This window comes from Mustela lutreola, chromosome 3 (assembly GCF_030435805.1).
Source record: "Mustela lutreola isolate mMusLut2 chromosome 3, mMusLut2.pri, whole genome shotgun sequence".
Classification (NCBI taxonomy): Eukaryota; Metazoa; Chordata; class Mammalia; order Carnivora; family Mustelidae; genus Mustela; species Mustela lutreola.
In genome coordinates, this window is record NC_081292.1 from 164,335,870 (window position 1) to 164,360,737 (window position 24,868).

At 54.3% G+C, this 24,868-nt stretch overlaps 1 protein-coding gene across 1 annotated transcript; it reads right to left on the reverse strand.

Moving 5' to 3' along the window:
- Positions 1–890: 890 nt before the first annotated feature.
- Positions 891–24,750, reverse strand: ATG4B (autophagy related 4B cysteine peptidase). Its single transcript, XM_059167401.1, is given in 14 exon segments — positions 891–2,590; positions 3,623–3,716; positions 4,108–4,164; positions 5,416–5,561; positions 5,840–5,918; positions 6,448–6,641; positions 9,652–9,731; positions 13,147–13,219; positions 13,841–13,942; positions 14,298–14,396; positions 16,209–16,280; positions 16,413–16,514; positions 24,584–24,618; positions 24,620–24,750. Coding segments are annotated over 14 exon segments (1,323 nt in total). The 5' UTR covers positions 24,736–24,750; the 3' UTR covers positions 891–2,516.
- Between the last annotated feature and the right edge of the window lie 118 nt (positions 24,751–24,868).

Here is a 24,868-nt window from a genome sequence, read left to right on the forward strand (position 1 = left end):
TGGCTTTTGCACTGGAGTGGGTCAAGTAATGGCCCCCAAAGATGGACATGTGGTCCTACTGGAGCCTGGGAACAGCAGCCGCACAGGGAGGTGGAGAGACCCTCCTACCTTGTCTGGGAAGGCCCAAGAGACAGTCACAGGGGTCTCCTGCAGGGAGGCAGGAGTCCCAGTCAGGGGACATTGGCAGCCACAGGACAGGTCAGAGGGCACACCTTTGGGACGCTTAAGGTGGAACCTGGGCAGCTTCCAGGAGGGGGGAAAGGAGGGCAAACTTTTTGCCCTAGAGCCTCCAGCATAAATCAGCCCTGCAGAGATCTTAAGACCACTGGCCTCTGGGATCCTGACAGGAAAGTTGTAGCTCAAAGCAGCTGCATAGGGAGGATGGTCCAGCACGAGAAGCTCCTATGGGTGTTTCCCAGAGACCACGACGCAGGTGGACCTCTTCACCTGGGAAGCAACCAGTGCTTCCCACCAGTGTCTGCCTTAGGCCCCTCACAGCCCCCTCTAGATCGTCCCACCATGGGCCTTGCCCATGTCCTTTGTGACTCACAGCCAGCACTCAGCCCACCTGGAGGGATGCTGCTTTTACAAACCAAAATAAAGCTAGCTGCACTGGGGACACTTTCTACAAAGCCTCTTGTTAAAGGAGATCCTGTGTGTTCTAAAAGCAAGTTCCCTTGTGTTCATTTTGGGGACCGCGAGGCCGAGTTACAGCATCACCGCTCACAGGCTGGATGGGAGGTGGGATGGGTCTGGGGCCATGAGCAGGCCATAGCCCCACCAGATCCCTCCCTGGAGCCCTCCGGTGGCATCAGGAGCCTAGGCCACTTTCCTGCTTTAACCACATCCACATAGAACTTGAGAAAAAAATCAAGACACAGACAACGAAGTGTTTTCTACTGAAACTGTTATTTATTATTTGCCATTAAGAACTGCAACTACACTACTAAGAATGAACAACATTCTCTTCAGTAAGCCTTTTTCAAAACACGAAACAAAGCTCTCCGTGGGTCAGGCCATCACCTGCGTCCCTGGTTCGTACCAGCAGCAGCGGCGGCCGCGACATCCCCTGGTACCCAGCCCGCAGCAGCACGTGTTCGTCAGAGAAATGCAGTGCTGGAGGAGTGGAAACAAGCCAACCTTCCCTGCTCCCCCGACTCTACCTCACTGGCGGGGCGCAAGAAACAGGAAAAACAAAACAGAGAAAGTCGCTTATGTGGGCAGCACGAGGGCCGGCAGGACGAGCAGGCTCAGGGCAGCCATGAGTTCAGGCCCTGCCCTCCCAAGGCAGGGCTTGGAGGAGGCTGTGTGTGGAGGCGCTCTGGGACAGCCCATCGCCTCTGCCGAGCCCCCCACAGCCCATTTACACTTCTGGTGGGACAGAAGCCAGGCTTCCAAGATGGACGGCAAACCCAAATGGAAGTGGTATAGCCTGGGCCCAGAGGACTTGGACTAAAGGCTGCAGGTGCTGAGGTTAGTGCTGAGAAGGATCTGGAAATGTCTCTGGTACACAAGAGGGATGGGGCGCCAGGCTCACATCGTAAAGCTATGAGCTTTACCTTCTGGCCCTAAACCACCCAAAGCCTTGGTGAGTAGGAGGAAGGCCCTGGATGGCAGCAGGCTGCACACCCCACCCCCGCCAGGGCCCCAGAGCAGCTCCTCCCCACACCCAACCCCGACCCAGAGGAAGCTGGCGCAACAAGCAAGCAGCAGCACGCGGGGCGTCTGGGATGCCCGGACCCGCAAAGGCGACATGAGAAAGATGCAGCCTACTTGGACTTTACCTGCAGCTCCAGGAAAGCAGGCACATCCCCGTCCTAGTGAGTCCCAAGCATGGGGACATCTTTGGGTTTCCACCATGTGCCACCACTTTACTAGTTTGCTCCCCAGAGGAAGGAGAAACCCTGCTGCACTACTTCAGCCCGATCTCCCACTGAGGTAGCCCTTGAGAAGCACGCCAGGCAGGCGGTGCGGAGGGCAGGGGCCTTGGAGGGCAGGGCCGGACCAAGTCCGCAGGCACCATTCGTGCATGCCCGCCCTGCAGCTCTCCAGAGCCTGACTTGGGACGTGCCCCACAGAAATTCATGTCCTTGGAACTTCAAACAGGACTTTAATTCCAAAGCAAACCCAGAACCGAGTGCCCAGGAGGAAGCAGGGCAGAGGCAGCAGGCGAACACAGGGTGGGCCGTGTCGCAGGGAGAGCTCTCAGGTGCGAACGGCTCAGCTCTCTGGAGCGCCTGCCCGGCTGCACGGACCTTCCCACGGGCGGCGCCTCATCTGTGCCAGGGAGCCTGGCGAGCCCTCCGGGCCTGCACAGTCCCCAGGCTCGCGGGAAGGCCCCCAGGACAAGGCAGTCCTCCATCCGCGGGCGGAGGCAGCATGGGGCGCGGGCATTCAGCGGACGGGCAGGCTGGATGGATGAAACACGGCGGCGCCAAGCGCCCCGAGGCAGGGCCGGGCTCTGGAAGGGGCCCCCAGGAAGGGCCAGTGGAGACTGTCCCCCAACTCCAGGATTTTCAAAGAGACAAGATTTCAAAGTCTTCATCTTCTGAATCAAAGAATCTTTCCAGTCGCTCTACATCAGAAGAATCTAGAAGAAACAAGACAATACCTCATTAAACGCCTGGCATGGGGTCTCTGGTTGGCGGGGACGAGGAGACACACTACCCACACCCTGCATGTGGCCTGCTCGCCCTTGATGCAACAGGAGAAAAGAGGACATCAGGACCACCCTGCTGAGGCACTGGCCCTCCTGGGTCGTGGGGCTCCGTAGGCCAGGAGCTTCAGCTGGCGAGGGGAGGGCAGGAAAGAGAATCCCACAGGCACTTCTGAAACAGAACACGCTTCTCGGCAGAGCACAGAGGGAAGGGGCAGTGGCTGGGAGAGCAGGGCTTCCTGTCCCAAGAGGAGTAGCACCCCGTGTACCATCTGGGGACTGATGGGACATCTGTCCTGAGTATCCAATGAGACCCCCTGACTCCCTGTAGGTTCCTGCCAGACAGCGAGCTCCATCACCACCCTCCATGATCTCCTCGGAGGAGGAGGCCCCGTCACCATCACAGAGACAGATGGCTGCCTGAACGGGATGTGTGCATGGCTTGCCTGCTGAGTCCCGGTTCTGTGTGTGCCACAAGTCGCTTCACTTTAGGGAAACTGAGGGCCTGAGTGAGGGAGGAGGCCCTGGGCCTAGAGCTACTGAGCAGCAGGACACGGAGTCCACCTGTGGCCTGCCATTCCAGGGCTGGCACCCATCCTGGACCTCGTAGAGACACTGGACCGTCGCGGAGAGCCTGGCATGTTCCGGCTCACAGGGACCCAAGGGGCCACATGAGGAGCACACCCAGCTCCACGCCCCGGGGGCCGGCTTATCGCACATGTGATGAAGGACAGGGCAGCAGAGTGCCCTGCTGCCACTTGGGGCCCCGGCTATCCAGCATCACCCTGTCCCACATATACACCACCAAAGGCTTACATCCTGGACTCATACAAATCTTAAAAGTCAAAAGCAACTGGAACAGGACCTGGGCGAAGCAAAGAGGACAGAACACTGCACAAGCCATACCACTCCCAGAACAGCTGTGTCCCCCCACCTGAGATGTGGCCCTGTGGCCTTCACACTCACCTAAGGACAGGTTCAGGACGTCAGGGCAGGCCAGGTGAGAAGGCTGCTGCTCCACCAGCTCGAACATGGGCAGGGCACCTCCAAGCAATGACAGCTGTCAGCAGACAAGGCCGTTAGACACAGCCATGGGGGGTGTGGCGAAGCGCCCCCCATCCAGAGAGATCACACTGCTGGCAGAGGGAGCCGTGAGCAAGGACGGGGAGGTGGCCTCTGCTGGTCTGCGCATCATCAGGTCTCCAATCGCTCACACAGAGGGCGCCAAACTCCACATGCCACCTCCGCTCGCAGCCACAACACGGGCAAATCTGAAACGCCCTGCAAAGGCTCACAGCAAGCTCTGTGGCCATGTTCTCTGCACACGAGGCCGAAGCCACAAGCCACACTGTGAGCTGAGGGCCAGGTGCCAAGGGAGGCGGGACCCCAAACCAGAGACGCTAAGACAGCCTCCTGTAACCACCACCCACATGAGGGGACCTGCCACCCACCTGTCTGACTCGTTGGCACCAGTCATCAAAGTCGTCCTCAGTCTTACAGAAGAAGCCCTGGAACAGAAGCAGCCGTGAGCAGCACGCGGTGAGGCACACGAGCTGGCCACACTTGAGTGCAGGAGGATCTAGGTCTCTGCCCTCCTCTGAGGGCTTGGTCCGCAGCTCGACACTCCGCCCTGATCAACCAGGCCACGGAGGCCATGTGCAGTTTCATGGCCTGGCCATTCACATGCCACCAAAATCCACAGGGCACAGCACAACTCAAAAAGTGGGCCTCCCACCAGCAGCACCTAGACGAGGGGAGCCCTGGGTCCCACGCAGAGTCAGTGGCGATGGCGCGCGGCTAGAACCATCACACACGCAGCACCTATGCCAGGGACATGTTACTAAACACTCCAGGCGCCACCAGAACTCTAGGTGCGATCCCGGAAATGGGTGCCCTCTCCCTCCAGAGACCATCCGTGCCGCCCTGGCTCGGGTGACAGCACATGCGTGACATGCTGCTGGGAGACGAGAAGCCAGGATCTCCTGAGGAGCCCACATGCAGCCCTCCTCCTGTCAGGCAAGGATAGGGTAACACCTCCTGCCTGGTGTCCGCATGCCCACAGCCCAAAGCACTGCCACTCTAGCCTGCACTGTCTCCGTGAGCACCAGCCTCAGTCCACTACGGAGCAGCGCTTACAGCCCCAGGAATTCAACCCTCCAAGGCACGGCTCCACCCACCACCCACCTCAGGACGAGACACAAGACGCACAGATCACAGGTCCAGAGAGCTCCATCGGGACCAGGATCTACCTTGTCGGGGACTTATTAGTTAATCACTCCCTGAGGGACACCATTCCTTCCAGGTGTTTCTGACCCCCATCCCCATCAAATGCATTTTAAGAATACATAGGTTTACACAAATCACAGCCCAAAATTCTACCTTGTAATCAGAGCAAAGAAGCTCATTCTTAGAAATCATCTGCCAGATACATTAAGTCAAAAACTCCAAAGTCAAACTCCAAACCCCAAAAAGGTGATGCGGAACAGGGAGTGGAGCAAACTGCCCCTGTGTTGGGGAGGCCACTAGCTGTGAGGGCCAGGGAGCCATGGGGGACCACAAAGGCTGAAGGCCCCAGGCGCGCACAGGAAGCTAACAGACATTATTAAAACCTTCTGTGCCCTGTGCATGTGAAACCACATCAATATGATACTTCCTCCAGTGCGCTGAAAACAAAATCATAAAATCGGAGACCCTTCCTTCCCACCTGCCCACGAGCTCCCATGGCCAGGGGAGCAGGCAGCACACAGCGGGGGACGCACCACAGCAATGGATGGGTCGAGCTCGCTGATGCCCATCCTGCTGGGCGGGTGGCGGCAGTGGAAGCTCTCGTCTGGGATGAAGCAGCTGTCAGTCAGCTCCACCGCAGGCTGCGTCGTGTGCGGGTCCAAGTAGATGAGCTCCTCACCTGGGAAAGATGAGCAAGTCAACGGGAAGGGAACAGACTGGGGTCCCACTCCGACGGGCCACGTGGAAATCCACCTGCTCACACGCCACGTTGGGAGACAGCAGGCATGAGATGGGGTGGGAGCCAGACCACTGCAGGGAAGGAGCGTCCTCAGGAGGCCAGCACCGGCTGGGCAGGGATGTAGACCTCTCACAGAAGCATGCTGCTTCTACACCGGACACCCAGGGTCAAGCCAATACCCTCACGATGTTTCAGTTGCCAGCAGGACCAGCACTCACCCACATAGCCTATGAAGTAGTGAGCGCTGTTGGGCTTCCCTCCGATCACTCCCAGGGACTGAGGCATCATGAAGCAGCGCTGCAGGGCAGAAGGGAGGCGGGCAGCTGAGCACACTGTCTGGTGACCACAAGCCCATGTGCCACACGAAGCCAGCCTCCTCCCCGGCCAGGGCCTGGCGGGGTGGCAGGGGATGGAGAGTGAGAAGACGTGGTCCCCAAGAGCTTCATCAGCAGGTACCACGCAGCTGTGTCCAGGAAAGCCCCACGCAGGCGGTGGGGCTGTGGAAGGCACAGTGAGGGGCTATGGGAGGAGGTACAGACAGGGGCGAAAAGCACCCATGCACAGGGCAGAGAGGTGTGCGGGGCGGGGGGGCACCACACTGAGACCAGTGCTGCTGGGGCCTGGGGGCAGGGGAGCAGAAACTGCAGAGTGAGTGTGGGGGCCAGCAGGAGAGGTGGTCAAGACCACTCCACTCCAGGAGTCCACAGGGCAGTAGGTTGGGGGGGCGGAGAGGTCAGAGGGTAGAATGGGCCAATATGGCGACAACAGCAGGGTTTTAACAAGAAGCAGTATTTCGGTCCCTCTGCTGGTCAGCGAGAAGGCCCACCTTCAGCGTCTCCACATAGGCCTCGTTGATGTCAGTGAGCCCCAAGCGCAGAGGGATGAGAAGCACCAGGGGTCTCCATGGTGCCGGCCTGTTGGTGACCTCCGCTCCCGCCGGGAAGCCGTTACAGTGCCGGCTGGTATCCGTGGGAAGTGCGGTGGCCCCCGCACAAGGAAGGCTGCCCCTGCACAACCTTCCTGGAAAACAGAGATGTGCTTTCAAGCGCTGAACAGAAGCCGACAGAAGCTCACCCAAAAGGAATAAGCGTGTCATTACTCAGTCAAGGGAAACAAGTGTAACGAAGTCAAGTGCTTCACACAACCTGAATCTGGAAAACAAGTCTAAGATGAATCCTAACACCCACAGAAGAAAAAAAAGAAAGAAACATTTTCTACGCATGTTCAATTTAAAATTGTCGTCGTGAAACAGTCTCAAATGAAAGCAAACACACACCGCCACGCATCTCGGGCAGCATTGAGGCCAGCGCCATGGCCATGACAGCAGCATGCACACTGGCCCCACAGCTGGGACGCCATCAAGGAACAACCTTACTCCTCCCTTGTCAGTGTGGAGACAACTCGTATCTTCTAAGCGCACTGCTACTCTTCCATCAGTGTGCTACCCTGAGGCTGGCGGTGAGGACAGGGACATTCCAGGGGCCCCAGCCCAGCAGGCACCCAGGCCATGGTTTCTGAATACCTTTCCCTGCTAAACGGAACCAGGGCTCTTCAGAGAAACCACTGACCCCAGGCTGGGGAAGAGAAAGGACAAGGTGGGCCAGCCACCTTGCTAGCCAGTAAACCCAGCAGGAGGGATGGTTACAGAAACCACCATTCCAGGCAAAAATCCTCGATGTACTTTCAGTATTGCTCCCGGATCCCCATTAATCCCCATCAATCACAGGGAGGCAGAGACACAGCCTGAGCTATGACTCGAGCCTGGTGACCCATGGAAACGCCACTGACCAGCCTCCTACCATGGTGTTGAGGACAGCCGCCAGGCAGTGCTCTCGGCCAAGAGGTCTCCCCAATCTACCCTGACGAACCAAATACAGAGTGTGGGTCACTGTACCAAATGGGCCTGACCTCTTGAAAATGTCAGTGCTATGAAAAAGCAGGAAAATAAACCAAGATGGAGAACTTTCCAGATCAGAGGAGTCTGCACAGGTGTGGCAAGCACATACAACCCTAGCTCCTTGAGCACAGGCTGGAGTGAACAAGGGAGGGCCAGGCCAGCCAAGCAGCAGGAAGGCAGGTGTGCTGACCACCAACCACTGGGGACACAGGAGGGAGGCGGATGGCTGCATGAGTGCGGGACTGGAATTCCTCAGAATGCACAGCTGGAAAATAGAGAATGGGGGTGGAGGGACTCCCTGCCGACTACACCTTCCTCACCAGCAAAGACCCTCACATTGATCGGCTCAAGAAATGATGGATACAGGGCCCACGGCTGCACTTAGGGGACTCACCGAGGCTGCATGTGGCCAGTGACATGGCAAGCGTCCAGGAACCCACGGGTCCCTTGGTCATGTTCCCTTCACATTCCCACCATGCACAAGCTCTCTCCAAGCCAGTCCGTGACAATGGCCACATACCATATAACTGCCCAGCATGCCGCCCCAGGCCCACCTCTCTTCAGAAGCAGTTTCCTACCACTACTTCATCTGGATGCTTCCCCGTGTCTGTCTCTGACTCTGGAAGTGCATATCTGAGGAACCTCCATTTAGAAAACCAGGAGGCATTCAGGTTTGAAAACGCCAGCTCCAGCACAGGGAGGCTGACCTTCTGTCCCTCCTCGGTCAGCTGTCCTCGCCTCCTGGAAGTTCCAACCACAGTCTCCTCTGCCTAGGGTCTGCACTACCTGCACGCTTCCTGTGCTGTACCTCTCTGAGTGTTATCTCGGGGTCTTCTTCCATCTCTAACTCCTCCCCATGTTCAAGGCCTTCCCAGTGTCTGCCGCGCTCATGAAGCTCGAAAGCCATCCAGGGAAAGCACCGGCAGAGGCTGCTCTGGGGATCCTAGCTAGCCCCCCAAGGAGGGTGGGCACATCTCAATCAGCAAGGCTCTCCCCACCCAGCACCCTTCCCCTGAAACAGAGAAGGCGGAAAGCCCGCACTTTTACCAGGGAGCAGCTCCGGACACGGGGACAGCCCTGGCTTGGCCAGTACTGATTCTCCAACTTTTGCTTTGGTAAACTGGAGCCTTCTCTCCCACACCTGTGACCCTACGCAGCTGAGACTAGAAAAGTGGCTGCTCACCTGCCTTGGCTGAGGCCTTAAGTATCACCTCCCCAGCCCCCTGAGGCTTCTAAAGCCAAAAGCAATTAGCACAGCCATTCAGAATCCCCTCCACCTACTAGTCACCTCACTAACCTCACTAACCTATGCACAGGCCCTCAGGCACTGTTTCTGTCCCAGCGTCCTTGCTGGTTGTATACTGACGCTGTTCTTCCTAAGTCATCCCCCTGAGGAGCCTTCATCGCTTCTGACTCAGGAGGGGAGGACTCCAGGGCCCTGACCATGGCCGTGCAGCCACACACACACCCCAACCATGAGACTGTTACATCTGCAGGCCCGGGCCCTCCTCAGAACAGACCCAGTCCTCCTCAGACAAGACCAGATCTGCACTGATTTCCAATAGCATGGTTACAGATGACCTAAGATGCTGAGAGCCAGGGGCCATCATCTGGGGACATGGCTGAGTCTCCTCCAGGCCCTAACCCGCACCTCACCCTGGATCCCGCAGGAATGCAGGCTCTGGAAAGCAGTCTGTCCCTCACTCCTTCTTGGCACAGCATCGGTGACTAAAACTTCAGCATGCCTGGATCTTTCAAGTTTCCCACGGATCCTTCCAGGAAGAGGAAGAGAGCTATGCTCCTCTATGCTTCCTGTTACACCTTGGCTAGAGACAGTACAGCTGAAAGCTGTTCCTGCCTTTCCTTGCGGTGCATGGTGCCAGGGAAAGACTGACCCAGCACACCTGAACAAGTTCTGGCAACGCGGATATGGCAAGTTGGGGTACAATGTAACCCAGCTCTGCAGAGAGTCCGGGCCCATCCCATAAGCCTATTGTACAATGGATGAGAATGAAGGATCCCCTGGCCATGTAACAGGGCACCGACCTGCATGCCACTCAAGGCCCCTCCGTGGGCTGGGGAGCCGCTCCCTGAGTCCCACTGGCTACAGCCCCTGAGCTCTTGTTCACTTACTGATGTCCTCCATCACCACCGTGTTGTCCATGGCTATGTGGACTGCCAAGGCGCTCCAGGTGTCGAAAACAGCCAGTTTCCTAACAGAAAAGAGAGGACACACCAGTAAGCTTTCACAACTCAAAGACCTCTCACTTCCAGGGGCCAAGTAAAGGAGAGGGCAGCAAATGCTCCCGCAGGTTTGCAGATGAGAAAGATCACAGCTGAGACCTTCAGGGCTACAGATGAGAAGAAAGCCAAGGCTGCGGCCTGCTTCTTCCCACCTGGGCCCAGTGCTGCTTCCATTACGTCCAGCTGCCGCATGGGGACAGGGTCCCTGGCACAGGAGCCCTGGCTGCAGGGCGTTCTTTCCTGGGGAAGGGAGCACAAACCCTGTCTCAGCTATACCACGGCTTCTGCCAGCCCAAGCAGGCCCAGCATCCTCATGCCCCTTGCACCTTCACACTCTGCTCCACCTCACCCCAAAAGTGACAGGCTGACAAGCAGCTCAAGCCCCACAGAGAGATCTGCGGTTAACAACAGTAACTGGCAGCAGAGAGCATCCAAAAGCTTGAGCCTCTGCAAGACAAGTGAGCAACAACCACAAGTCTAATGGGAGAACCTAGTTCATCTGGGGACACCCGTGAGGGGCACAGGGCGTCAGGGCCACATAGAGCCCCTCCCCATGGGAAGGTCAAAGTGGTGCCCAGGGGAACACGTGCAACACTCTGCCAGTTGACTCACTCTCACGCCTGCTGAGGGCCAGGTACAGCGGTGAAACCCACTGACACACAAGACACAAAGCAGCCCCCCAAGACACGGACAGTCCAAACAAGAGGCAGGCAGTGGGTGGTGAGCACAGCAGACAACAACAGAGCAGTAGTTGGGGCACAACCAGTGCAGGTGCAAGAAGGCCTTGATGCTGGGGAAAGGCTGCAGCAGGTACAGAGGCCCTGGGCAAGGCGTGTGCAAGGAGCACAAGGTACAGTATGCCTGGGACTGAGCACAGGGGCAAGCAGTGGAGACAGAGCCGGATTGGGAGGCAGAGCCACGTCTACCTGCAGCCTTCCCTGGAGTCATCTGGGAAGCCCCAGGACAATTCTAGTAGAAAAGGGGCAGACAGCCACCATGTATTTTATGAAGATGACACCTATTGGTATTTTTTTTTTTAAAGATTATATGTATTTGTGAGAGAGAAAGAGGGAGAGAGCAGGAGTGCACGTATAAGTGGGGGAGTGGCAGACAGAGAAGCAGGCTCCCCGGTCAGCAAGGAGCCTGATGTGGAACTCAATCCTAGGACCCGGGACCACAACCTGAGCCAAAGGCAGATGCTTAACTGACTGAGCCACACAAGCATCCCAACACCTATTGGTATTTTATTTGTATCTTACTTTTTTAAGGTTTATTGGTTTAGGGGCACCTGGGTGGCTCAGTGGGTTAAGAGCCTGATTCTGGCTCAGGTTATGATCTCAGTTCCTCGGATCAAGCGCCATGGTGAGCTCTGTACTCAGTATGAAGTCTGCTTCACTCTCTCCCTCTGCTCCCCACCCACATGTATACACTCAGTCTCTCTAATAATCTTCAAAAAACCCTCATTGATTTAGAGACAGAGTATGTGCACAAGTACAGCATCGGGGGGGGGGGCAGGGAATCTCAAGCAGACTCCCCACCAACCACAGGGCCCAATGTTGGCAGCAAGGGGCTCGATCCCACCAAAATCAAGACCCGGATGCTTGGGGCACCTGGGAGCCTCAGTGGGTTAAGCCGCTGCCTTCGGCTTCAGGTCACAATCCTAGGGTCCTGGGATCAAGCACCACATCAGACTTCTTGCTCAGCAGGGAGCCTGCTTCTCCCTCTCCCACTGCCTCTCCCCTCCTCCTTGCTCATGTTCTCTTTCGTTCTCTTGCTTTCTCTCTCTCTCTCTCTCTCTCTCTCTCAAATAAATAAATAAATAAATAAATAAATCCTCTTTATTTAAAAAAAAAGGGAGAGATGCTTAGCTGATGGAACCACCCAGGTGCCCTAACACCTATTTGTATTTTAAAAGAGCCTCGAGGACATCGAAGAGAAAAGGAAGACCAACAAGGAGGCAGAAATGGGTTTTGGACCGTGGTGAGGACAGGGAGGTAACAAGCACTGGTTAGAGTCCAGACCCAAATGAATGAGGTGTGTTGAAAAAAAAAAACCAGCATGACCCCAGTTTTTTTTTCTGAGTTCCTGGAAGGACAACACTGACATTCCCTGTAGAACGAACAGGCGGGGACGGGGAGAAGGGTCAGCTTCTGGTTCTGGCTGTTAGGCTGACATGCCCCTCGGACATCTCAGGGGTGCTGCTGAGTAAGTATCTGGACCCGAGTCTGGGTACAAATCAGTACTGGGTGGGGGGGGGGGGTTGACTCTCAGAACTGCACCCTGTAGACCACAGCTCATGCTGCTGCTGGCAGAAAAGAGAAGCGGCCTAAGGCCAACTCAGCCCCGCAATGCTCTTGGAGGGGAGATGACAATGGAGCCATCGCCATCAACAGGGACCAAAGAGCATGACTGTACCACCCAGGGTTTCCTAGAGAGAACATCTGCACCAAGAGCCACCTGCCGAACAACTGAGTAAACAGAGGACCAAATCTTGGCATTGGGAAGGGACTAGATGGACAGCAACCTCGAAGGAGCTGCTTCAGAGCAGAACTGGGGACAGCAAAAGCCCACAGACCATAGGCATGCACACAGACCACACACACAGGCCATGCAGCCACACCACATGCACAGACCACGTGCGCAGTCCACGCAGACCATGCAGACAACTCATGCAGGCACACACAGGCTACACATATGGACTACACACGCAGACCACACACTGACCACACAGGGAGACTGACCGTGCAGAAAGACTCTGCTTCCAAGGTGTGCAGGGCTGGACCCAGGGCTCTTAGGGGCATGTGGTAAGGGCTGAGTAAATGGGGGGGGGGGGCAGGGTGAGGGGACAGAGAGACCATGGGCAGACTTGAGGAAGGTGGATTTGTAAAAGAAAGTAGCACTCTGGCAGGTCCCCAGCAACCTGCCAAGAGAGGCCACGTGGACAGGGCAGCCCTTCACTGCAACTGTGGGTTGTGGGGAAAGGGAGAAGGGGTAGGTTCAGAAACCAGGAGCAGGGAGCCTGGGTTACAAGGAGCAGGGGACACAGGTTTGAGTCTGGATGTGGAAGGAAAGCCACAGGGTCCACTGTGGGGAGAAGGTCGGCACAGAGGCCGAGGCCCACGGCACCCACACCGCACTGCTGTCACTCCAGACCAGTTTCAACCTCCAGCCATGTAACAGACACAGAGGCCCCATCCAGCAGGCACTATCCGGATGACGACACTCCTCTATGAGGAAACATCACGGGACATGACCACCTCCAAGGACTCTCAGGAGGGCCATGAGGGGAAGTATAAAAGACCCCTCAGACTCAGGAGAGTTTGAATCCACAGGTCATGCTCACGCCACCCCAAGGAAATGGGAGGGATAGGACTTGGCACATACTTGAGCACCTGGGCAACAGTGTTGGGCCCGTACCACTGGCCGATGGACTTGCCCTCGCCAACTCCCATTTGTGCTGTAGGAAACAGATGAGATTAGTGACATGTGCCTCCCCCCGTCCCTCCCCTAAAAGAGGCCCATCTTGGCAGCAGCACATAGCAGCAGGAACACTCCACAGGAAGCCTGGACTGGCACGCCTCCTCCCCGCCTCCAGCAGGTGCTCCTGACAGACTCCAGGACACTTTCTCCGAGAGGGAGAGAGGCCACCTCAAGGGTCATCCCTCACTATAAGCCAAGATACCAGCCCTTCAATAAGGAGTAGGATAGAGGAAATTCAATGAATCAAAATTCTATCTTTACTTCCTTCTGTAAGTGAGGACATGATGCTCAAAACAAAGGAGCATTTACACTTAGTGATGGGCTCAGAGAGGGATGACCCCTGGAGATGCTATCCCACCCGCACTGCTGCTGCAATGAGCAGCCTGCACCCCACTGTGGCCATGCACCCCCCCAACCATGCCACGGCAAGGCCCCAGGTCTGAGCTGGCCTGGCCCATGCCACAGCCCCCGGTGGCCACAGCCAGAGGGACCTACAACTTCACGCCTCACACACCCGAAACCAGAGAAGCGCTCAGGGAAAACCAATGACTTGGCCTGCTCTAAGTAGCAGGGCCTGACGCACTTAGCAATCTCCCACCTATCTGGTGAATGGAGTAGTAACTATCCTTCCTGTCGATGAACGCGTTGAGGACATTGAAGTAGCTATCAGACTGCCTCTTCCGCTGGGTCCACCTCCAATCTAGTGGAGAGATGCAGAAATTCAATTTTACCAAAAGAGGAGAAAGAAGCCTTTACATTTCTAAAACACTCAAGCCACAGATGAACCTTTCTAAAGTTAAAAGCTAAATTCTCTAGGATTTCCAAACGCATACATGCTAACCCATCAAGATAAACCCATACAGCACAGAAAACAGTTTCAGTGATATGAAGATCATTTCTAAAACATGAATGTTCATCGATATTCTTTAATGTCACTTTTTAAAAATCAATGAAAACCTGTGGGTTGCCGCTCAAGAAAACCCTGAACGCTAGTCTGCATGCAGTGGGTAACCTAGGCCCCCAATCCTGTTGGCTTCCAACAGGCTGTGACTCACCTCGGCCTAAATGGCGGCACACCAGGGCCTGGGCAAAGATCATCTGTCCGCAGCGCAGCATGCAGCCCCAGCCTGTGTCCGAGGTGGGGCCAGTGCCCCCTGTCATGGTGAATAAAGACAGAGCCCTCGCCGTCAGATGGCCCAAAAGCTCAGGAGTCCACTGGCAAGAGGCCTTGGTCCTAGTATGCTGGGATCAGCCCTATGCCGCATCAGCTCCGTCTCAGAGGACAGGCCATTTAGAACCTGATCATGCCAAGTGCACATTTATTGGGCAATGACACGTCCTGCCAACCCCTTGAAAGTGGCAAAATACATGAACAGTTAGTCTGTCACAGAGAATTAGATTGTCTGGAAAACATATGGAACACACTAAGTCTCACAAGTAATCGAAGAAAATCCAAGTTCAATAAGGACAACCTTTCTCCACGCACCGGAAGAGCCAAGCTGCATCTGCTGGGAGCTTGGCCTGTGTGCAGGAGGGCAGCAACACAAGCCTGGGCAGGCCAGTAATAGCCCTCAGCACTTCAAGCACACGCGCCCTGGAGCCCAGCCACATCATGCCCCCTGCCAGGGCCCAGAGGATACCCATCCTGGGCACTAGAGTTCTGCGGGTACTCTGAGACTGGCCCCAGTGCGACAGGAGACATCCCAATGTCCAAAGGCCCAGTGAGGTGAGAGGTGCGAGGCGGCGCGGGAGCAGAGAGGCCAGGGCCAGACCTCGGAGCGGCAGCCCCAGCAGACCCCATACTTCCCTGCAGTGCCACCAGAGGTAGCCCCTCCTACAAACGCCCCCAGGGGCAGAGTTGGGGGCATGCAACAACTCCTGTTCCCACCAGCAATACCTGCCAGCCATCTCCCCATGGCTGGGAAGGAGAGACTATGAGGGCCCTTAGTGGCAGGCACCTTGCTCCTCAAGGACGTTCCCAAACACTACAAGGCTCCTCTAAGCCCGGCCCCGCTCTGTGCATCCAGACAGTGACCTGCAGGACAGCGATGTCCCTGCACCAGTGCCCAGCACAACTCCATGACCAGGTGCTTCCCTGTCTCCAGGGCTGAGCATAGCACCTGTGGCATGAATGGCATCCCGGAGCAAAGCAGACAAATGCCATTGTTAGGTGGCCTGTGGTGGCACTGGTCTAGTCTCCCTACCCCACAGCACTCCCCGCCACGACCCTGCAGCCGTACCACATGCCCCTCCCTTCCAGAGAACCCAGGCTCGCATCTCTGGGCAGAGCCTGATGGAGACAGGCCACCTGGAAGCTGCAGCCTCCTGGTGCCGACCCTCTGGTCTCAGGTTCTCCAACTGACAAAGCTAGGCTGAGAGCTAGGGCCCCTCCCCGTCCATCTCCAGGGCCAGGACTCTGAATGGGACTTACATCAGTGCAATGTGAAGACAAGGCACATCCAAGCGGCCCTTCAGGTCTCTCTGCAACTAAGTGCGGGACACCGCAGAAAAGGTGATGACGTGGAGCAGTGGCCTCCAGATACCCTGGGCCTAAAGTCTGAAGTACACTGTGACAACTGTGACCCAGGACACTGTTCCAACGTACACACCGAAGCCTCCTGAAGCCACACGCTGCCTCACTGTGGAAACCCACGACTCCACACTCCATTCTGCTCTCACTTTGAAATGCTACTTGTGACTCATTATCCTGACTCTGAGGTCCCAGTAAGAAACTAAGACCAATAGTCAGAAAAATCCCTGCCCTCGGGAGAATCGGGATTCCTGGGTTTAGATCCTAACTCTGCCACATAAGGGGCAAGACCTCAGCTGGCTTAAGTCACTAGGGTCGCCGTGACATCAGAGATGAAGTGGCAAGGACCGGGCATCCTGCAACATTATGCGTCCGACCCGTCCTACTTTTAAACCCTGTATCTATGAGCACGCGTGGTAGTCGATGGCATACTTACCAATGGCTGGGAAGTTCTTCCTGTATGTAAACCAAAGTCTGGATGCCACATCGGACAAGATCTCATCCTTTTCTAGGGATTGTTTAAAAGCAGAAAACATACACAGCCTTAACTTTGTAGATCATATGATACAGGAAGTTAACAGATAACTATTATTTTATTCCCCCAACATGAGAGCACAACGGGCTCCAACATGGCTAATACCTGTGAAAATGCTGTATTTTCTACCCAGTATCCACACAGGCTCTGAGGTCTCCGGGAAATCTTCAAACTCAGCAAATCGAAGAGTGTCGTAGGTCAGAGTAGCTATTGAAACCAAACACACATTGATCCCATTTTTATCATTTCATAAAACAACATGAAAGATCATTTCCAGCATTTCCACGTAAAGGACTCCATGTAACTCTGTGTCTCGGCAGGGCAGTGACAATCACCAAAGACAAAGCAACTGTAAGCAACAGGGCAGCAGCCCCCAAGCCTCACCTTCCAGCCGACACAAGGACGAGGCCAACGGTGCCAGGCCCAGGGCAGGAAGCCCCTGACTTCAGTACTAGTTTTAAACTTAAACTTACAGAACAAAAGTAATCACTGCATCTCAGCGTGCAAGCTGAACAGAAGGTGGAGTCAGCGTCCCCTTGGAGCAGGTGTCCAGAGACCAAGGGGAAGGCAGGGACTTCGGGGCAAGAAACACAAACTTGGGGATGGTGACAAGCAGCCATGGAGGGACAGGTACTATTCCTGGGTGGGACACAACCCCTCAGAAACAGACACACCCTTCTGCAAAGTCCCTGAGACTCCCTGTAGCTGTTTTTGCTTCAAGATGCTCCTAGAAGAGCATGGCCACCAGCTCTCACCTCCTAAGAAGGTGCTCACAGGACCTGTGCACCATTTCATCCTGTGCTGTTTCATTTAAGAAGCCAGAGAGGCCCAGTGTCCCTCTCTGTCCTTGGAAGCCGACTGAGGAAAACCTCTCTACACGGTTTCCAGACTCAGCAGAGCACAGACCAGCACCTGCGAGGCAAGGGGCACAGGGTATCCTGGGTCCCCCAACTCTTCAACTGCTCCTCACAGAACCCTAAACACACAGTTCTCACCTGCTGTCGCTCAAGCCTCAATGGTACCTAGTCACTAGTGCCCTCACCTGCAAACTGCCCAGAGAACTTTGGAACATCAATTATAGTAGTTTCTCCCACATCTGAATTTATTTTTTGACAATAGCCCCACCTTTTGGTAACAATGATGTATTAATTTTCAAAAACCCAAAGACTAAAAAAAAAAATTATTAAAAAAATCATCTGCAGCTTCATACCTAGCAAGGAATCTCCTTCCAGAAGTCTCTGCATAGATTGGTGAAGGAAACCATACCATACCTGTGATTTCCTTGTCTCTACTCTCTCAACGATGATGGTCAGTCCACATAGACACAGAGCTCCAGCAAACATCTGATGGTCCCACAGCACCCCATGGCACAGATGTCCAGGCCATCGGTAACTCCCGCGCCCTGTCGGGGTGCTCCTGACATACCCTGCGTGAGCATCCCTGCGTGTCCTTCTGTGCTGTGCATAACCCTTGGGGGTGCTGGGGCACAGTGCTGGTCCTAATGCCTGCAGTGAGGTCCAACCCTGGCTCAAGCAATGCCAGCTTCTAGGTTCTTTGGGCCCCTTGACCCCTCAGTGTAGAAACGTCCTTATTCATAAAATGGGGGGAAAAAATAACAGGATGCCCTCCTAGTGCAGCTGCAGAGTATCCATGAAACCCTTCCCATGAGGTGCGCACACCCAAGCTGGCAGACAGAAGGGCGCCAAGGTCAGCCTGGGTCATTAATGCTGAGGACACAGAACTGCAGGTTCAAAGCCATACAATTTTTATTGCACCCGAAAGACTAGACTGGGCGCACAGCTAATTCTCAGGCCCAGGGTTGGGTGAGCAATGCTCCATGAACAAAGACATCCAAAGAAATCAAAGACCCTGCATTTGCTACTTCAACAATTCTCTGGTTGTCAGGAGCCCAGATCCAGCTATGCCTTTTCTTCTTTTCACCTGAAACCTGACAGCGTCAGGGCAGTCCTGTTGCTTCTAGAACCAGCTGTGCTGCCCAGGGTGCCCGAGCACGACAGTGGGTGCTGGGAGCTGTCACCCACCCAGTTTCACTCAGGGGCTCTGCTCAGTGTGTCCAACTTGCCTGTGCTTCCTCAACACCAAGCACACTGCTCTATGCTTGGGGACAATCAGAGTCCAGGTTTCTCTCCCCCTCCTTCTACCTAAAATTACTTGTTTCTGCCCATAATTATCAATGCTACCTTTGAGTGAATTCAAGTTCCATGATCTCAAGTAGCTGCACACATCATGGTGTTTCTGTTACTTCTCTATTTATAGGACCCCTGGGCTTTAATTGATATGTAGATTCAAACCAAAACATTTACTCTCAAGGAAAAAGGATGCAAACGACCTTGACTCTCCTGCCCTACTGATGCCCAGGACCCTTCGAAGGCCACCACTGTAAACGAACGATGCAGAGATTGCTACCAATCCTGGAAGGCTACCAAGTGCTGTGGGTGAGTATCTCGTGTGTGCTCTGTGCCATAGGGGCACAGCACTTGTCAAAGCCCCATATCAAAGCTGGGACGCCTTTGAAGTAGAGAGGTAACAAAATGCAAAGCAGGCGTACTTCTTAGGTTTACTAGCAAACTTTATAGGCAACCAAGCCAACTTCAGAGGGAAAAAAATAAGAGGTGTTCTATTAAGTTAACACTTTATCACCAAATTTTATACAACAGCTAACCAAATTATGGGTTGTGTGGCCTCAGATTCTTTACCGCATCAGCCAAAACCATGCAAGGAGACACACACACTGTCATTCCAAGCAAAGGAACAAACTACCAGGAAGTGACCCCAGCTCTTACTAGAGTAGCAGGGACCTCGAAGTGACGGTACACATATGTCACCTGTGGGTGACTCCCATGCCCCTATGTCCCCCAAGCACCTCACATCACTGCTCCTTCTACCTCTGCCCCTCCAGCTGACTGCTCGTGCGAGCCGCTCCCCCTGAATCCTGCTTCTGTTGGGTGCAGATCCCGTGTGTCTCTGGAACTAGCTGCAGACACAGCTACCCCATGGCCCGGCAACTTCCTCAGACAGGGACTGTGTTCCTGTTGGTCCTCGGGGACGCTGTGCGTGGAGTGTATGTCCATCACACCCACTGAACACAGTCCCCACTGTGGGCAGCCCAAAGTCTGACCCTCACTTAGTGGAGACCTTACTGTGCCTCAGTTTTCTCACTGGTAAGATGAGAATAGCTGTGTTTCCCTCAGAGACAGTGTGATGAAACGTGAAAAGCTTTGCCCCACGCTGGGCAACAGTAAGCATGTTTTGGGGTGGGGTTCCCTGGGAGTCACTGGAATAGGTAAGTTCGTGGTGCCACAATATGCAAGGAAGACCAGTCTCCGCGTTCTGTAACAGGTGTGGCACCCAGTGCGAGACACACAGGAAACTCACCCAAATACATAGTCTAACTCACTAAAGCAGAATGTAGCCAACAAGCCTGTCTCCCAAGCCTGGGCTTTCGGGAGCAGAAGCCAGCCATCAGTGACACCTCACCAGCTAGCTCAATGTCCTGAGGTTTCTGCCCTGGTAAATGAGCACACAGAGTCCCAAGGACCCGCAGCAGTTCCAACCAAGAAAGCAAGTGAAGGACTTCTCATCCCCGTACAACCAGCAGAAAGTCTTGACTGGCCTTCAGTGGCTCTGCCCAGCCCAGCCTGCAGCAGGGGACAGGACACCTGGAATGAATGCCACCGCCCCAATGCCCTCAGGGCTCCTGCGGACAGAGGCTGCTCACTCAGCGCAGGCCCCCTGCATTAGACCAGACCACCGAGCTCCAGGACCTTCTGGGCCGCACTCCCCAATGGTGCTCTCAAAAATACCATTCACTCCTGACACTCAGTTTTCAGTGCTATGAAGATTTGGTTTTGGAGACAGAAGAGCCCACTTCCTGGCTGTAGGGTGCATGGACCTGGTCCCCCTGCCACAAGGTGGGACACAGCTGCTGCTCTGCCCATGGGACGGGAACACAAGGCCAGGGACAGGTTCCAGCCACATGTGCAGCACCCAGCAATGGTTTCCAGCACTTCCTCATCCTCCTTTTCCTAGTATTCCAAGCCTCGTTATCTATAAAATGAAACTAACTCTCCCTTGCCCTCTACACAACGCCCCTCTTATTGTCGGTGTTAATTTAGTCAAAACACATATTAATACTTGTGTAGAACAAAAAACATTACAGAACACCAGGTCAGAAAACAGCTGAATAGAAAAACTAGTACTTTCCTATTTTAAAACTAAATTTCACAATCAGTTACATCTGCACAGATTGCCCAATACAGAGGAGTCTCAGACTCACCTCCAACTCTCTGCTCAGACTGACAAGCTTCACAGGGGCTGGAGGCCAGCAAATTCTGCATCCTTCCCAGACAGGGTCACCCCAAATTAATTAGGACTCAGAATAATTTCATCATCACCACACATGGTATCAAATCATATGTGCAGTTCACATACTCCTGAGTGAAATGAGATCAAATCTCAAAAATAACGCCAGTCTCCAGACTCCAGGTAATGGTTTTAACTTCCACTAAGAGGACACAGAGGACAAGCAAGACTGGCAGATTTTGGCCAACGTAAGAACTGATGCTGTTTCAGAGGCACTCTCCCTCATTTGGTCACCTGGGTCCCAGACACCTGATTTTCCACATTTTCCTCCAAGAGGTCTCTGACCACACCCACAAGAGAAGCAGAAAGCCCTTTAATAGTATGGCAATTCCATTAGAAACAAATATTTTAATATTATTAATCTGGCAGAAAAAAGCATCACTTTTCAAAGATATTCCCTCAACCACCTATAGCTTCTGAGAGATAATGCTTTGTAAATAAAATCAAAAGAAGGGTTCGCCTTTCCTTTAGAAAATGTTTATGTATAGGGACGCTGGGGGGCTCAGTCGGTTAAGCATCTGCCTTCCGCTCAGGTCATGATCCTGGGTCCTGGGATACAGCCCGCACTGGGCTCCCTGTTCAGCAGGGAGTCTGCGTCTCCCTCTCCCTGCTGCTCCCCCTGCTTGTTCTCTCTCTTTCTTCCTCCACCAACTAAATAAATAAGATTTTTTTTTAATTTTTTTGAAGATTTTATTTATTTATTTGAGAGAGAGACCGTGAAAGAGAGCAAGCGAGGAGAAGGTCAGAGGGAGAAGCAGACTCCCATGGAGCCGGGAGCTGGATGCGGGACTTGATCCCGGGACTCTGGGATCATGACCTGAGCCGAAGGCAGTTGTCCAACCAACAGAGCCACCCAGGCGTCCCAATAAATAAAATCTTTAAAAAAAAAAAAAAAAAAAGGAAAATGTTTAAATTTAGAATAACAGGTTTTCAAGTAGTTCCTTTTTAAAATCCCAAACAATTTTCATGAAGATGTTGGCAGTTCAGTTCTGAATGAAAAGTGAGGAAGAGAAAGGAAAAGCGCCCGGAAGGTCAGCTACACCAGAGACCTAGAAAACACTGCACTTGTAAGCATACTGCACAGAACACCACACTGAGCACACTGTTGCCCTGCAGGGCTCAGCAGCCCCTTCACACCACTGCCACCTTATACACTAACAGACTTTCTAAACTGAAGTACTTGTAGTGCAGGAACACGTAGGTGACATTAATTCAAGTTCTGCTTCCTCGATTACCAACCATATGCCAGACACAGCTGAAACCCTGGAGATGCAAGCTTGAGATATGGCTCTGTCCTCAGGGATGGACAGCACAGTCATGTTTCAACTGAGGGCACCCACCAGCCTCTTGAGCCCAGAGTGTGTTCTCACACACAGTGCTGGGGGCTTGGTGGAGAACACAACCAGCCTGCAGTCCATCTGCACCTTCTGGACCTGTCTATGCCAGCCAGCAGCCCTGGGTGCCCCTCCTGGGCCCCTTCTCTTTTCTCCTCCTCTCAGACCCTCAGGGACTCATCCAAAGCAGCTTTCCACACACTTCCACTTCAAGTCCAGGCCGACGCCCTCAGCTCCAGCCTGTGGGCCCTAAGATTCCCTGGACATCACAACAAAGATGTCTAGCAACAGTCCGCTCATACAAAACCAACAGCTCCCCCACCAAGCAAGACCCCCAAAGTCTTCTCCACCAGAGGTTCTCACTTCAGGCCATAAACCTCAGCACCATCTTCAACTCCTCCCTCTCCGTGCCTCCCCTCAACCCATCACTTCCAGCCTATACACAATCCTGACGTCTCAACCCTCAAATACATCCAGAAGTCAACCTCCTCTCTCCACCCTGAGCTAAGCTTCCATGGCCTCTCACTTGCCTCACTGCAACAGCCTCCTAACCGGGCTCCTTGTTTCTGCCCTTGCCCCTCTGCAGGACATGCAGTATGTTCTGGACAGAGCAGCCAGAGCCAGTCTGTGAAACATAGGTCCAGTCACATTACTGCTATACTCAAAACCTTCCAAAGACTCACCAACTCATTGGGAATAAATTAACACCCCAGTCCTCACTATGACCCAACCAGGCCCTATGACTGGGCCAAATCTGTCTCTTTGCCTTCAGCTCCTACTTCTCTCACCCCGAACTGCTGCATCCTGGCCACAAGGGCCAACTTGCCCTTCCTCCTGCACTGCTTTTGGGTCTTGGTCAAAACTTACTTCTGCCTGCAGTGAGATTTTTTTCCTGGTTATTCCGGGTATAACTGAAACTCCCTCTTGCTTGGCCCACATCACTCTCCCACATGAACCACATGGTTTTTGTCTATTTTGTTCCCTTCTCTAGCCCCAGGGTCTAGAACAATGCCCAAGACAAACCTCTCATTCAATAACAAATGTAGTTTATTGAATGGATCACTATAAAAACAACTAGGAGCTGCCCAAGACTTGGTCAAAGAAGGCAGAGTCTGTAAGGAGTCCAGGATCAGAGGAGGCTGCACCATTAATGAACCCTAAAAAGATGTAGAGCATCCTGTCAGGAAAACTTCTCCATCACAGCCTCCAAGGATCATATGTTTCATCAGCAGCAACAGCGGCCTTCAAATGCAAACACTTTTTTCCTACTCTGAAATACACTTCAACTTCAACATGATGATTTCCATTTTTTAAGCTAATATAACCAACACAGAATTGTGTTTTCCATCTTACCCAAGTCTCTCCTACGAAGTCTGAAGTATCCCAGCAGTGATAACTTCAAAGAAAACAGATAAATATTTCTATTCCTTTCTCCATCCCATTTCCCCAGGAAACAGCAAAACACTCTGTGATTTCTTTTTTTTTAAACGAACTTCGCAAAACACAATCTGGTTAACATGCTTCTCTGGGAGTCAAGATTACTGTTTGCTCCAGCCAGATGCCACAAGTCACTGAAATACTGGCCATACACGTCTGCATTCCAGTTTCCACACTGAGATTTTGGCAAATTTAAGTTGCCCCTGCCATGAGAAGAAAGACAAAGCAAACAAAGCTATCCAGGATGACAGGTGGAATTACATCAGGTGGCGGTGGGGGACGGGAAGGTGCTTGAAGGCAAATCACTCCCTACAAGGAATGAAAGGACTAAAACTGTCCCCACTCTTGGTGGGGGACGAGAGAGCCGGTGTCACAACACTTTCAGGGCTACTGAACAAAGATCCAGAACAGTTTGCCGGCAACACGTAAGGGATGTCCCCGCTGGAACAAAAGCACAATGAGACAGACCAGAGAGCCACACATGCACATATCCCCACGTGTACACTGGCACACACGCACACATACGCCCTCCCACCCGCCACATACTTCGCATCAGGACCCCAAGAAGTTAAGATATGACGACATGAATCCAGTTTCTCTCTTCAACCACGAAAAAGAAGCTTGCATGATGTACTGGTCACTGAAGTAAAAAATTTCAAAAAAAGCTGCGTGTTCTGTGAGTGTTGGGAGCACGTTTCTCGCCATCAGGCTCCCGATGTAACTTCCAAAGAGTTAAAGAGCTTCCATTCCTTAACGTTTGGGGCGTGGGCTGGCGGCAGGCACAGCACTCTCCCGCCGCCGGTTCTGGAGCTAGCTCCGCCCGGCACCCCCCCGCCCGTCTCGGACAGCGCGCTGCCCCTGCTCGTCCGCCCCAGCCTTGGGCTTGTCGCCGGGCGCCCGGGCGCTGCGGGCGGCCCTGAAAAAGCGCCGAGACACGCAGACAGCCCACTGTCAGACCCGCGCCGGCCTTCCCACGGACGCCGTCCCCGCCCCGCTCCGCGCCGGGGCCGGCTCCGCCCCGCGCCCCAGCCCGCACCCACGCCGCACTGGGCAAGGCCCCGGCAGCAGAGGGGCCAGGAGGGCGTCGCCCGCCGGTAGCCCTGCGCCCGATCGGGCCCTCACCTGCGTCCATCTTCCCTCTCCGGCCGCCGACTGAACAGCGGCGTCGCTCCGACGGTTCCGCAGCGCGACGCGACGGGCCGCTGCCGGGGCCAATCCGGGCCTAGCGGGCGCGGGCGGGGCCGGAAGTGTGGGAGGAAGTGCACGTCCGCCATCTTGGCGTACGGCGAGGCCCAAAGCCCAGGGCTGGGCCCGCGCGCCCGGCTCCTTGGCGGCCTGCCCGTTAGCTCCGGGCACCCCGACAGCGACCCGTGGGGATTGCGAAGGCAGACGCGGGCGGGCAGTGGG